The sequence below is a fragment of the Medicago truncatula genome, chromosome 1 (assembly GCF_003473485.1).
Source record: "Medicago truncatula cultivar Jemalong A17 chromosome 1, MtrunA17r5.0-ANR, whole genome shotgun sequence".
Classification (NCBI taxonomy): domain Eukaryota; kingdom Viridiplantae; phylum Streptophyta; class Magnoliopsida; order Fabales; family Fabaceae; genus Medicago; species Medicago truncatula.
The window spans coordinates 35,245,151-35,259,990 of NC_053042.1; the positions used below are offsets into that span (position 1 = coordinate 35,245,151).

Consider the following 14,840-nt stretch of genomic DNA (forward strand, 5'->3'; position numbering starts at 1 on the left):
AACTACTTATAATGTTACACATATGAATGATTGTGATTTGTAGATAGTATAAAGATTTTAAAATATCGGTGTATGAAAATTAATCATTAAGAACGAACAAATATACCTTCTATCATACACCATTTATTTTATTTTATTTAAAAGAGTAGAGCGACAAAACACATTCATATTAAGTGTAAAACAAAATGCGGAGTTGCATGCTCAAACTCGACAACCGCCGTCATTTTACCATCTAAGTCATCTATCCAAGACATTGTTTACCATCTTTATATACCGAACTACGAAATATTACATCTTTACGTATCTTATAAATAAAAATGGACATGTACATCACACCCAAATGAATATGGAAAGAGAGAAAAGGTTTTAATTTTTCCATGGAAAACAATTAATCACCAAATCTGAAAAACCAAACCATTTTAATCCCATTCAAGGCCATAAAATCTTAGTCAAATAAATGATACGTTGTGATTATACCGTTCAAAACAAAAAGAAGATATTTTCAAAAACATAAAATGGTTTCCTTAAAAAAAAAAAATAACATAAAAAGAATAATAATAAAAAAATATATTTTCTTCTCCGATGAGAACAACTCCCGCGTCATCAGGCACGTGTTTCTCCCTCTATAAAAACGAAACACAAAATTCACATTTTAAAAAAAATCAAAAATAAAAAATCTGAAAAATTAAATATTTTTAGCGTCAAAAACAATACCAAAAGCGCGCGAACTCTCCCGCGTTATTAGTTCTTATATTTTTATTAAAACACATTGAACTCTCATTTTTCTTTCTCTCGTTCTTAACAATGCAACACTCAATTAACGCCGCCGCATCGCAATCTTCACGCGGCGGCGACACCGCCGAAAGCTCCGATACAAAAAAAGGAAAGAAACGTGGCAGTTATAATTGTGGACGTTGTGGCCTTCCCAAAAAAGGACATAACTGTAATATCAAAACGCCAGTTTCCACCACAACCACCACCACTACGCCGGTAGATTCATCTTTATCTATCGTTTCTGTACCGTCTGCGGTCTCGGTGATTCGTCAACCACCGTCGAATCTCCGGCGAGCGCTTTCGTTTGACGGTCTTGACGATCGAGGCAGTGGACTTGATCTGTTGAGGCTTGACGATAAAGCGTATGGTGACGGTGACGGTGATGGAGATGGTGATGGCGATGGAGATTTGTTGGATCTGGAACTAGATCTAGAACCAGATCTAGATGTGGAGATTGATTCGAGCGGTTTGCCTGGGAATTTAAGGTGGGATGTTTTGAGGAGGTTACCGCCGGCGGGATTGTTATCGGCGGCGAAGGTGTGTAAGGGATGGAGGGAGACGGCGAGGAAGCTGTGGAAAGCGACGGAGGAGTTGAAGCTTAGGGTTCCGGTGAAGGTTCATGTTGGATTTGTTGCATCGATGCTGCAGAAATGTCCTGGGATTTTGAGGCTTTCGCTTAGAATGGAAAGGTGTGAAATTTTCCAGATCCACGTTAAGAATAAGATTAATTGATGAATTATATGATATTGACTAATTTAATCGAGAATTAATGGTTTAGTATTGTAAAATTATATAATGCATGCGTAAATTGAAATATGTGTGTTGATTTCTGAAGATGGATGCACAAAAAAAATAGTTATAATCTGAATCTCAATTTATTAATTAATCGGTTTGGTTATAAAAGGATGATGAAAAAAATTAGATCTTATAAATGAGATTGTGTATCAGATTTGTTTGAAAAAAAATTGTATTTATTTATGTTCTAAGATTTGTGTTGTATTATTTATATGTTCTAAGATTTGTATAATATTATAATGTTATAAATCTGATTTGTTTCATTTTGCAGTGATTTTGATTCGACTATGCTGGCTTGCATTGCATTTTCATGCCCCAATCTGGAGTCTATGGAGATCTCTGTCTTTGACACCGCAACCAATCGGATCAATGGGTATTACTCATGCTCCTCTCTTTTAATTTTTTAAACCCCTTTTTTTGCTGCTTTGTGTAATGAGTTTTCAGTTCTTGAACATCTAACTATGCAATTAATGTTGGATCTAATTTAATTTTATACAATGTGAAAGTGAGGCAATAAAGTTGTTTAGTTAAGACACAAATGACTAATTATTTCTTGTATGATTCCTACATTTTTAGATCCGTGTTTGGCATTGTTATTTGGTTAAATGTTGTTTATCGTTCAAATGCCACGATGTAAATGGATGGAATCTTCATGGTGTATTGCCTTATTATAGATTGTAACTCTGCCTTTATCAGTAGAGGTGCGACTTTTGTTTTGTCCCATGGAAGATTTAAATTTCAGATTCTTTTTAGACGCCTAGCTGCTAAAGCCTTCGTGTGCAGCTAGAACTTACATTATTAGCATATATGCAAGGTTAAGTAAAGAATAATGCTTTCTGCTGATTAGCTTTATATGTTGTTCAACTATGACAATGCAGGGATGAACTAGGCCGATTTGTTGCTGACAAAAGAAACCTCAAAACCCTCAAGATGGAAGGTTGTTCTAATCTAGGGGGTTTTGTCCTCTCTTCATCTAGTTTGTCTACACTTTGGCTATCAGATCTGCACTCTCTGTCTAAGATGGTGATTGTTACCTTTCTTTGTTGTTCTTTAATGTGTGATTGATATTGATTATATTTATACCCTGAGATTGCATTCATATTGAATCCTAGTTGCTAACCGATGCTTTTAAATTGTAGGTATTTAACTGTCCGCAGCTGAGAGAGATTTCACTTGAATTTTCTTGCCAAGAAAATGCCAGCACTGACCTCATAACTATGATTGAAGGATTGGGAAGAAGTTGCTTGAAATTGCAAAACATCCATATAGCTTCAATGCGGCTTTCTCATGCTGCTGTGCTTGCTCTTACTGCTGCTCAATTGAGGTTTGCCTTTTCTTTGGCAATTTATTGTCTGTTTTCATGTTGTTATTGGCATTAGCCACATGTGTTGAAATTCCATCTGTTATAAAAATTTGTAATCTATTATGTTTTGAACTTTCTGTTTTTATGAATTTATAATGTTTTTAACTTTCTTTTTCTATGTATTTGCACTATCTTTTGTATGAACCAACCATTGTAAAAGACCAAACATAGGATCATGTCGAATTTTATACTGCCTGCCAAATGCGGTGTCTGAAATAATATGAAACCAATTATTATAACTACAATGATCAACATGTATACACACTAATAAAAATTAGGCATTGATAAAAACTTGATTTTATTCCCAAAGTTATGAATATCCGAAATTCCGATGCTTTAACTGTTGGACTAAAGGTTATATATTTATCATGGGGATCTCATGGTGTGCATAATCAGTGAAAATGTCTTTCTTAATTGTGCTTTCTTCTGTTTTTAAGAAATGAGTTAATGCTACTAACATCCCACTCAGTTGAAGATATTAATGAAATTCTGTCAAAATATACAATTAATCAGGGGGTTGCGAATGCTTTCTCTTGTTCTTGGATCTGAATTAACCGATGCATCTGTTGCTGCAATTGCCTCAAGCTATCCAAATCTAGAGTTGCTTGACCTCAGTGGGTATGTATCTGTACCGATTCTTATTGACTTTGTAGTTTTTGTTGAAGTTTTGAAAATGTATTTACCTTGGAGACAAAAGAAGCGTGATGGAACTCAATACCATAGATAAATTACAATCGAAGTTTTAGTATAAGAACTTATATTTCAAATACATATTTTTTTAATTACCATGTCTTTGTTTAAGAAATCAAGTTTGATGGGTTGCTGTCATAACAGATCTGGCATAAGTGACAGCGGCATTGGAATGATTTGCAACGTATTCCCTGAAACACTTAAAAGACTTCTCCTTGCTCTTTGCCCTAATGTGACTTCAAGTAATCTTTCGTTACATCCTCAATTATTTCACGAAACTTACACATTATTAGATTATGTTTGTTTATATTAATCTGCTGTCACATGTTTCAGGTGGCATTCAATTTGCTACAGCTCAATTGCCACTTCTTGAACTTATGGACTGTGGCATGACCATATGTGATCCTAATTTCCCAGATCCAACCACTGTCGAAAATAATGGCAAATCGCTGAAAACATCCAGTGCAAATCTACAGCATATAAACCAAAAGCTAATCATCAAACATAGCCGTTTAAAGAAACTCAGTTTATGGGGTTGCACCGGCTTGGATGTGAGTTTCAATTTTCACTAGACTGATGCCTTTTAAAGCATATTCTTTTTTAGGCTTCTAATCTGTATAGTTCTTTTCAAATTTATATGCAGGCCCTATACTTAAACTGCCCAGAACTCAATGATCTGAATCTAAATTCTTGTAGAAATTTGCATTCAGGTTTGCCCTTTCATGTTCCTGTTTTGTAACTATCAAATAATTTGTTGCAACTTACCAGGACTTCCTTTAAAATTGTATGATTGATTATTTTCATTTATTAATTGGTTCAGAGCGGCTGTTGCTTCAGTGCCCCACTTTGGAAAATGTTCATGCATCAGGTTGTCAGGATTTGTTAGTCGAGGCTATCCAAAGTCAGGTAACAAAGTCAGGTTGTCCTTTCATGTTTCAGTAGTGTTCCATAATTAATGAATCAATGTTCTCTTTGAGATGTGACCTTTATAGATTGCTTGTAGATATGAAGAACAAGATAACTTGAACTAATTTTCTCTGCATGAATAATATATTTATTATGATCTAGTTTGTTTGATATTTATTCCAGGCTTTCCTGGTTCTAATTTAAAATATACTTAATGATTTGTTTGCAGGTCCGCAATGTTTTTCCTGCTATAGATAACCATTCGCCTTCTAAACGTCTACCTGATGGCTCCAAAAGGGTTCGGGTTCCTTATTTACTTAGTGGCGAGGTAAAGCTAAAAGAAATAATATTATGCATGTTTTAAAAACATATTGTGTTTATCTAGGATTGAAAACTTTAAAAATAATATTTACTACGTAGCTATCTCTAAATCTAGTCTAAAGTAAGTTTGTGCATCAATGGCATCAAACAATTGTGTCTTTACTGTGTGAACTGGTTTTGTTTCAAGCCTCCACAGAAGAAAAATTGGATTTTCTAGGGTAGTTCTTTCAAGTCATTCTGTACATAGTTACAGTCTTGCATGAATCCAATTTTATTTTGAATGTGAAAATCTAACATACAATATTATTTCTTATTTTTTCTTTTGTAGTCCCCTGAACCTGAAAAAAAGCGAAGGAGGATCGAGAGACTTCCGTGTAATGTGCTTGTGGACTGATCTCCCTTGAAACTTATTCTAATTTTTCTGTATGGTGATGAAGGTGGGCTGGAACTTGTTTTATTTTATACATAAGAATGTGCAATATCTTGTATGTTATATTAAATGTATTATCCCTTAGCTACCAAACAGGTAATAATTTTTCAATTTAGGCTCTCAAACTGGTTCCCTAGATGAAACTGTATCTCATCTTAAACAAATGTTTATGTTTACAAATACTCTTGTATGAACTATGGTCTATGGATGAATGCCTCATTTTTAATGAAATAAAGTATTTTATGAAAATTCCCCTACTAGACTACCAAGTCATTTAATTGGGTACTGATATAGGGCGAATGCCCATAGAATTGTTAATGCTTCATATATGTGCCATTCTTCGATCATTACACATAATCTTGATGTTGAGACAAAGTATCCAGACACTTGGACAGAGGTGTTTAAGAGAAGTTTGGAGTTTCCTGGTTTACATTAGGAGATTTCAATATGCATCCTTACGAAGGAAAGAGCAGATTGAGGGTTGGGAAACAACCAAGGGTGAATTGTGTTTGAGAATGTTGGGGTTGATCCATCTGTTTAATTTCCATGGATTTGAACCATAGACTCTTACTCGATATAATGTTTGAACCATAATCAAGGGTAGGCTAGGCCTTTTGATGATGGCTATTTGGGACCTGTACCTTTCCTTTCGAGTCGTGAAATGTAGCTCATACTTGAACTCAAGTATTCAACGAGTTTCAGGATACAGTCGATGAATGCAACTCAAGTGGATTTTGCATTATCTTTCACAAGATATTGCTAGCTAGGTTGAAAGGAATTGACCGGAAAATGGATGATTAACCACAATTTGGAGAATTTCATAAATTGTGGAGATATTGTAAGGCTATTCTATACAAGAATGACTTATTATGGTACCAGTGAAACAACATTGGATCATATTTGGAGATCGAAGCACTTCCTACTTTGATCTCAAGAGTGATCAAAAGGCATCATAGTCATTAGGTGTTAAATTAATATTTACTCTCTCGTTCGAGTAAGAGCTCAAATAAGTTGAAATCCTTATTCTTTAACAAGAGCAATTTGATCTTTGCACGAATGATAGTGATTTGTATGTCTACTTGAATTGCAATTTGCAACTACTGACAGCCAAGTTCTTCCAAATGAGGTTGGAGACTTAATCACGGATCTCAAAACATTGAAACAGATCCCAATCCCTTTCTGAGGACTTGCATACACCCAAGGGACCCTAGGGGCCCTTGAAGAGTGACCCCTGCATGATTGCTTTCTTTGCCTTCTAGGGAATTTTTGAATATCATTCAATGGTCCAATCTAGACTGCAAAATTAGAGCTGTGCTCTTTGAATTGGACCTCAGAAGATACTACGACTTGGGATGTTTGTTTCTTGGTTATAAAAATCATTCTCAGGAATATGATGTTTGTTAGAAAGTTAGGAAATTAATTCCCGGATATAAAGCATTTTCAGGAATAGATTTTTTCATGTTTTTATTCTCAAGAAAATGGGTGAGAATAAAATATTCCATGAAGGTGGGGATAAAACTTAAGTAACCACCTAGTAACTACCCATATTCCCCATCTTTACAAATAATCATAGGAATGTATTAATTAACCAATATATTTTTTTTTAAATACCCGGATTAAGATTCCACTTCTTAATTCCCGGGAACATTATTCCTGGTTATAAATTTCTCATCCAAGAAACAAATGCCCCCTAGCAATTTAAAAAGTTGATTTATGATGCCTAAATTTCAAATCACATCAACTTTATAAATACCGTTTTTTTATATACATTTTTCACTTGAATATTGTAGGCTAATCAGTTTGCAATTTAGTGAAGTAGATTACCAATGCATGCTTCTATGTGCCAAATGTCTTATGACTTGCGCAAAAGTAGGGTTGCACTTTGTCATGGAGATGGAACGTGGAACTTCAACATCTTTCTCCACTTCCTACCTACTCTATAGTTTGAGATTATGGGTTGCCAAAACATGTTCTGTAACCATAAAATGTAGATAATGGGTCACTAAAAAAAACAATGCAGATAATTATAATTAACCATTTTAGGATTATAGGATATTAAAATTCTCAAAATGCAATGAACTTCTACAAAGTGATCAAAGTCTCAAAGAACTTTTAAATGGATTCATGGGTCCTTCCCCTTGTAATACTTGATGGTGGGATTTTTGCTATAAACTTTTAAAATGAAGTGTACGCATGTTTTCTTCACAATTGCATCTTTTGGTAGATACCTTTTTATTTAGCACTCCATTCAAAAGGGATTTTATTTTAAATATAAATTATGTTTTCCTTTAATTGATTTTAATTACCATTAGACAAAAATAACGACTGAACAATAAAACCATCTTTTATTTAGTTTCAACCTATTATTTGCACAGACCATAAAAAAATATTGAAAAATGATCTAACATTCGCCCCTACTCGAACCATGCAAATGACTTGAAGATTAAAACATACCATATTTATGCATCTTCCAACTTGATCAGGAACATGTTTTTCCTATTAAGTTCACATTTGACTTGGTTAAACTAATTCAATTGCTTCATGAATCAAGTAAGTTGAATTTGAGCTAAAAATTGAGCTTGTTAAATATAGGATCTGAAACTGTGTTATTCATAATTCCACTTATTTGACTCATGAATTAGTTGTATCTGTTATATATCAAATTATTTTAGAATTGTGTAGAAATTATAGATATTATCTTCTCTATCTATCTCATAATAAATGTTTTATATTCAAAAATAAATAAATGTAAGTCCCAAAATAAGTGTTACTATGACTTACTGCATGTTTTTTATCAGAAAGATTCTAGCAGCCAAACTCACATACTAAATGCTGATAAGTGAAAAATTGTAGATTTTGCTTCAGGCATCATCATATTAAATATCTTTGCAACTACTATATGAGTTATATATTTTTGAAAAAATATCATTTATCTTTTTTAATGCAACATTAATTGTTTTATTAGCGTTGTATTTTCTTTAATGAATACTACATGCATGCATAATTCCAATTAATCAATTATCCGCCACTTTATATTATATTTATGATTATGACGACTACACTTATAAAGTTAAATTATAAAATTATTATTATTATTTGTTTTTCTTTTAAATATAGTTTCTCTTAATATGTGTGAAATAACATAATATAACTGAGACGAATATATAAACTACTATCACTTTAATCCAACAATATTAAATTTTATAATAAAAAGTTATTAGTATATTAAAAGTAACAAAAGACAAACATCAGTATAATTTAACTCTCCACTTGTCTTTATACTATCACTAAACAAGTTTGACTATAATTTCACAAGCATTACTTAGATAAGCATAATTCAGTGTAAACAAACAAGGAATTTAAATTAAACTCTATTTATTTTTTTTATTTGTTTATTTATTCATTTATTTCAGAAAATAAAATAATAAATCAAACTAATACCCATGAGTATGCATAAATGCTATTTGAAAATGCACATGGCATTGTCCCCCACCCAATCAATCCACCTCCAACATGTTTAGGGACTAGCTACGTTCTTGACCTAACTAACAATAAAAGATCAAAAACCAATTTCTATGCAAATTAAATACATATTTTTATCACAATTATAATTGTACAAATAATTGAAAAAATCGTTAATTTAATACAAGGAATCGCAAATGAATTATAATAACAGAGGAAAATTTAAAGACAACTTGGAAGAGAAGAAAACGAAAAAAAAATGAAGTTACAACAACATACAAGCGCATTATTATACTTATTCTTATGCAAGCACACAACAAGTAAATATAAATAGAGTTTTGCAACAGAAACACATAATTTAGAGTCATTATCGTTTCTGGTCATAATTTATACTTGGACATCTCAATGCTTAATTAATTTTTTTTAAAATAATATATAACAAACCATATAATAATGTTACACATACACAAATTATATCTATATATTTTTAACAGCTAGCTCATGAGTCCATATGTTTCTGCTGCAGCTTAACGTTGCTTCAGTTGCCAAGTCAACTGGGCATCACATGGAGCAGGTTATGGACTGTAAAGACTAGTCTAGCTAGCTCCTGTTCTTGCATTTTTCCATGGCTCTTGGTGCTGACATATATGATAAAAATTGCCGTTATTTTGCTTAGAATGTTAATAAAATCATCAATATAAAGGTAGACATTTTTTAACAAGTAAAAGATATTTTTATAAGTAAAGGGAATATCCAGAACTGTACGTCTTGTAAGTACGATTCAAATGGTTAAAAGATGTGAAGACATTCTGTGAGACTCATGATCGAACCCCAAATTCCAAGTGTGAGATTCACGACTAGACTAATTAAAACGTTTGAACCAAATAAAATATAAATATAGATATTATGTTTGGGTGACTAATTAAATGGATGTATATGGGTCCATGCATGAAGTTATATAGGTTTCTATTTTGAAAAGTAAAAAGATAATAAAACTGATTAATTAAGATCATACAATATTCTATGGTTTACTAACCCCATCTATTGTATCCTAAAGTAAAAGAAATTTAGGAATCTCTTATTGAAAAAAAAGTATTTTTGGGATCTCTTAGTTTTGGTGATTAAGTGGTGTTTTTTGAATGGTAGAGTACCCCTTGTACTCAATACCAATATATGAGCATACTATTAATTGCACTTATTATTTCCACTTCAATACAAACTTTATTTGCAGTAAAAAAAATAAAAAAAATAAAATGTCCTCGTGAGCTTAACTCAGTTGGCATGAATAATGCATAATATATACAAGGTGCGGGATTCAAACTCCGACCACCACAAATAAAATAAATTAAATAAAGATCATACTAACCGAGTCCAATGGCTTCCTTTCCTTTCATGATACGTAGACGCTTGCATGAATCAATAAACATCCTGTCGACACAGAGAAAATAAAAATGTTTTCGTTAGCTATATATTGTGGTTGTGGTTTCTCTGTCTCATCATGGATCGATATTATTCTATAAATTAACAATAAATGTGTTCTTTTGTACCAAAAAATATAATATTTTTTTAATAATTATGATTGAAATTAGTACTAAAATAAATAAAATAGGGTCAGTACCAATTAATTGAGTGGAAGAATGAATTGAAAACTTACTCCCATGGTACATCACCGACAAGCATCCAGTCGCCATCTTTGTCTTCATAAGTTGGGACATAGTCGGAGCTGTTCAATAGATCCATCAACTTATTACTCTCATTCATGAAATCCTTAATGCCTTGGGATTCACAATTTCCTTCAATCAATTTCAATATAAAAAAAGAAACAACACACCATTAATACTTGATATCGATCGTCCATGTGTATATTCACATGCACCAATTAATATACTCAACTCAAGTTCCCATTTCTATGAAATTCAATTTATTCTTTCATGGTAGATAGATGAATGAGCCATGCAATATTAGGACAAAATTATAGCATGCATATTATAAATTATAAATATACATACATACAATAAAATTTGTGGTTAAACAAGCACTACTTCGATCCCTATTTATAAAACTCTTTTGGTAGTTCTCGTGAGCTTAATTCAGTTCGTAGGACAATCCTTATATAAGGTCCGAGGTTCAAACCCTGACCACAAAAAAAAAACTTTTGGTAAAATCACGAGAATTAAAAAAAAAATTAATATTTGTATTAAATTTGTTTGTAATTGTATTATTGTTTTTACAATTTCATCCTTTAAAAGAGAGAGTTTGTTTCTGTTTTCAACATGCTATTTCTTGTTGATTAAAGAAAAAAATTTATAATAAATAAAGGTTGAGGTAAAGAAATAATTAATGAAGTTGAAAATAACATAATAGTTCTATAAAAAAGGACAAAAATTTTCAAAAAAATCTTATAATTAGAGACGGAGTATTTAGTTGTCTCGTAATTGAAGTGAAAGAGCGAAATGATAAGGAGTTCAAATGTTCGATCCCTCATCTAACATATTAATAATACTAAAATTTACTGTAGTTATTTTTTTTTTTACCTGTGGTAAAGGAGTTAAACATTTTGGCCAAGGCATCAGAGAGCTCTGGGTAACTCTTGTACATCTTGAGGTCTACTTTACGGAGGTAAGGTGCTCCATCCATGCTAACTTTCACAAAGCTTATTGGATTATTATTGCTATTCTTCTTTTCACTTTCTTCTGATCCTTCATTGCTCTTTTGGGCAGCAAACATGTTCTTACGGAATGACCGCACTGGTGGCCACCCTACCACTTGTGCCCTATACGTACAGTTCAATTAGTGAAGTGCTTGAGTATATATGAATATTTTAAATTACTAAAAATTAAAGAGAAAATTCTCAAGTTTTTGAAGGACCAGTTCATGATTGTATTTCTTTGGTACAGCTTGTAGTACCATTTATTTTAGCAATGAAATTAATTTTGTCTTTTCAAAAAAGAAAAAAACAGTTGATGATTACACAATAAAAACATATAGTAGGTATTTGTTCCATATTATAAAGTTGATAACTTTTGAGATTTCCTTGTCCTTTGATATAAAACTATTTTTAATATTTATATGGATTAACAATTTATTTATAAAAATATCCATATTTAATTCACAATTAAAAAATTTATATTTGTTTTCTCTGTCTTATGATAACAATAGTGTATAATAAGGACTCTCTTAAAAAAGAGAGTATATATAATAAGGACATGACCAAAAAAAATAAAAATAGTAAGGATTATAGAAAAAAGTAAGGGACAAGGACAATTAGAAAATATAAATTTGTTATAAGTAGATGACTCAAAATTTACTATATTGTTATGAGGTGAGTACACATCAAGACTAATTGGAAATTTTTCAATAAATAATTCATTATGACAAACAATGAAAATATTTTTGTTTGTATATACATATTTTTTTGAAGGATTTATATATATTTCATTCAATATATAAATTATTAATTACAAAGGAATGGAACACAGGAAATTATATTTCTTTTAATGTAATTTTTTTTTGAAGGAATTTCTTTTAATGTAAATGTTAGTTGAATTCTAATTAATTTTATGGATCGGAAAAGATATCATACATAGAATGAAAATTCACAACAAGAAATGAAGAATTAACCAGAATTAATTCTAAGATTTTTATGCATGCTTAAATATTTATAAGGTTAAATAACAACTTACTTAGCAGGAGGCTTGGCACCAGAATCAGAGAGCAGAAGAGCCTTCTCCTTTGGCTTAAATTGTGGATCTGTTGCTCCTTCCTTAGTAGAAAGATTAAGCTTCAAATCCACAGTGTTTGTTTCACTTTCACTCTCAGTTTCAGAAAAACCTCTCTTCCTTACTACTTCTGTTGTTTTCCCTGGCAATCCAAGTCCTAACCTCAGTTCAGTTTCATCAAACACCATCTTTTCCTCCTTTTTCATCCCTGCAACAACTTCCATTATCAAGTTTTTTCTCTCTCTAAATTTTTCTTTCTCTCTCTAAGCATTCAGTGTGATTTGATTGGTTTGTGACAATAATAGAGGAAGGGGTATATAGAAAGAAAGGCAAGAGCACGTTGAAGTGGGGGGAAGTCTTTTACGTTTGGGCGGGGTGGCCATTAATAAAAGGATGGGATAGGGCATTTTTGTCATTTTAGTATATTCAATAAAATAAAAAGGGTTTAATGACAAATAGGATTGTGACACGTGGAGGAATGTGTGAACAAGACTTGTTTTTCCAACCTTGCTGGGATAGGTAACGACATGGTCATGTTATCTTTCCTATGATTGTTCAATACAACAAGTGGAAGTGGGCACCCACTGCCACTGCTGCCTCCTAATTATCTACTTTTCTATTATTTCGACCTACCTACCTAGGGTTTCCACGTTTCACCAATTTGGTAAATTTTCTTATTCCTCAAAGTTTATCAAAGAAAGCAATCGTGTGTATGCATTCTCTTGTCTCCACTTTCAAAGTACATGGATGTGTATTTTATTTTATTGTTTAATTTAATTTTCCAACGTCAAATTCACATAACTGTTTTTTAAGGCATTGTTTGATGTGTGTCTTGTATGAATCTTCACGATTTTGTCTTTATAAAATGTGTTGAATTGGGTTTAGAAATCAATATGGATCGATGTGGTTTATAACTATCATTGTCTCAATTTTCAAACAATGTAATATTTTTTAGGTATATCAGAGTAATAACCCCGCAATTGAGGTTAAGGGACAAAAAGGTCTATAAGCTATCATGAATGATGATCAATTTCCACTGCTGACACCAATGTCAAGTAAGAAATTGCATTGATGTTAGCTTAATGAGTCTACACAAAGTTATATCTCTTAAAATTTTAGTTGGAATAAACTTTTTTCTAGTAAGTATGTTCAAATTGTATATCTTAATTGATTTGCTATATGAATTAAGGTCACTCTTTTTGTTTTTTGAATTCATTTGATTGACTAGCTTTCAATGTTCTTGCGTTTATATCAAGAAATTACTTGTTATGTTTTGAATATGTATATTTTTTTTAAGGAAATATATCTATATTTGTTATCTTATTCATTTGACCCTTGTTTATATATGTGTACAATTCACGATGAACAGTGCGTGCCTTTGAACAGTACCAACGAGGTGAACGGCTCTCGCTGAAGAAAAAAACAGACAAAAAATCGTAATGACGGCAGTTAGGGTTTAGGCAGAAGCAAGACCCCCAAAGTTGGGGGCTTTGATGCCATGTATAAAATAATATTGGTTATATGTGATAATATTATTATGAAGAAAATGAGTTCATTTTATAGGAGAAAATACAACAGTCAACTCATTTATTTTTAGGAGTGATATAACAATAAATGAGTAACCATAAAAAGGTTACTCCTATTATTTTCATCAAATATATCAAAAGGGTATATGTAGGCAGCATTAAAAGTTAAATATATCATTTCAAAAAAAGATAAATGTCAAATATATGAATCAATTTTAATTCTAGGGTAAATTTCACTATATGATTTATGGGATAACACTTGGGTGACATAGAGTTGGGTGACACCGATGACATTGGCCAATCACAATGTCACCCAACTCTATATCATCAAAGTGCTACCCATGGTTTATGTCAATTAAAATTTCAATTCAAAGTTTCTTCATATTTTATCCAAATCAATTACCATCTCCATCATCGTGACTTGAAACACACCCCACCCCTTTTATTCCAATTTCTCTAGATCAATTATCACTTTCTTCTTGCAATTACCATCGATGCCAATCAAAAGGTATCTCCTTCATTCCAATTTCATATCTTCAATATCTGATTCAGGTGTCATGTTATTATATGTCTTTTCCGTTTTTGTTATTTCCCTCTGATTTATCATTAATTTTTGTTTATGCAATTTAGATTTTCATACTAGATCACCTTGATTCGAGAATCGTATCCAATTACTGACATCGCTTACAAAATCACATCTGATTGTGTTTCTTAGTAGTTGTTTAACCGCGGGTTTGGATATGTTGGTGTCAATTTTGCATCCATTGTCTATTTTCATAATCTTACAAGCAAGTAAATATTTTCCATTGTCTTAATGTGGAAATGATCTTAGTATCACCATTGTCGGGCATTCA

At 31.9% G+C, this 14,840-nt stretch overlaps 2 protein-coding genes across 2 annotated transcripts; one reads left to right on the top strand and one right to left on the bottom strand.

Annotated features, from left to right (window-relative positions):
• The first annotated feature begins 756 nt into the window (after positions 1-756).
• LOC25484347 (F-box/LRR-repeat protein 17) lies at positions 757-5,528 on the top strand. Its single transcript, XM_013613128.3, has 11 exons — positions 757-1,463; positions 1,841-1,942; positions 2,448-2,592; positions 2,709-2,893; positions 3,446-3,550; positions 3,767-3,864; positions 3,956-4,173; positions 4,266-4,332; positions 4,443-4,528; positions 4,758-4,856; positions 5,178-5,528. Exons 1-11 carry the CDS (start codon positions 805-807, stop codon positions 5,241-5,243), a joined length of 1,830 nt encoding a protein of 609 aa, XP_013468582.1. The 5' UTR covers positions 757-804; the 3' UTR covers positions 5,244-5,528.
• Positions 5,529-9,001: 3,473 nt separating this feature from the next.
• Positions 9,002-12,829, bottom strand: LOC25484348 (auxin-induced protein AUX28). Its single transcript, XM_013613129.3, has 5 exons — positions 12,425-12,829; positions 11,276-11,514; positions 10,396-10,534; positions 10,108-10,169; positions 9,002-9,379 (listed from the first exon to the last, which is right to left on the bottom strand). The coding sequence occupies exons 1-5, from the start codon at positions 12,682-12,684 to the stop codon at positions 9,342-9,344; spliced, it is 738 nt and encodes a 245-aa protein (XP_013468583.1). The 5' UTR covers positions 12,685-12,829; the 3' UTR covers positions 9,002-9,341.
• Positions 12,830-14,840: the final 2,011 nt, after the last annotated feature.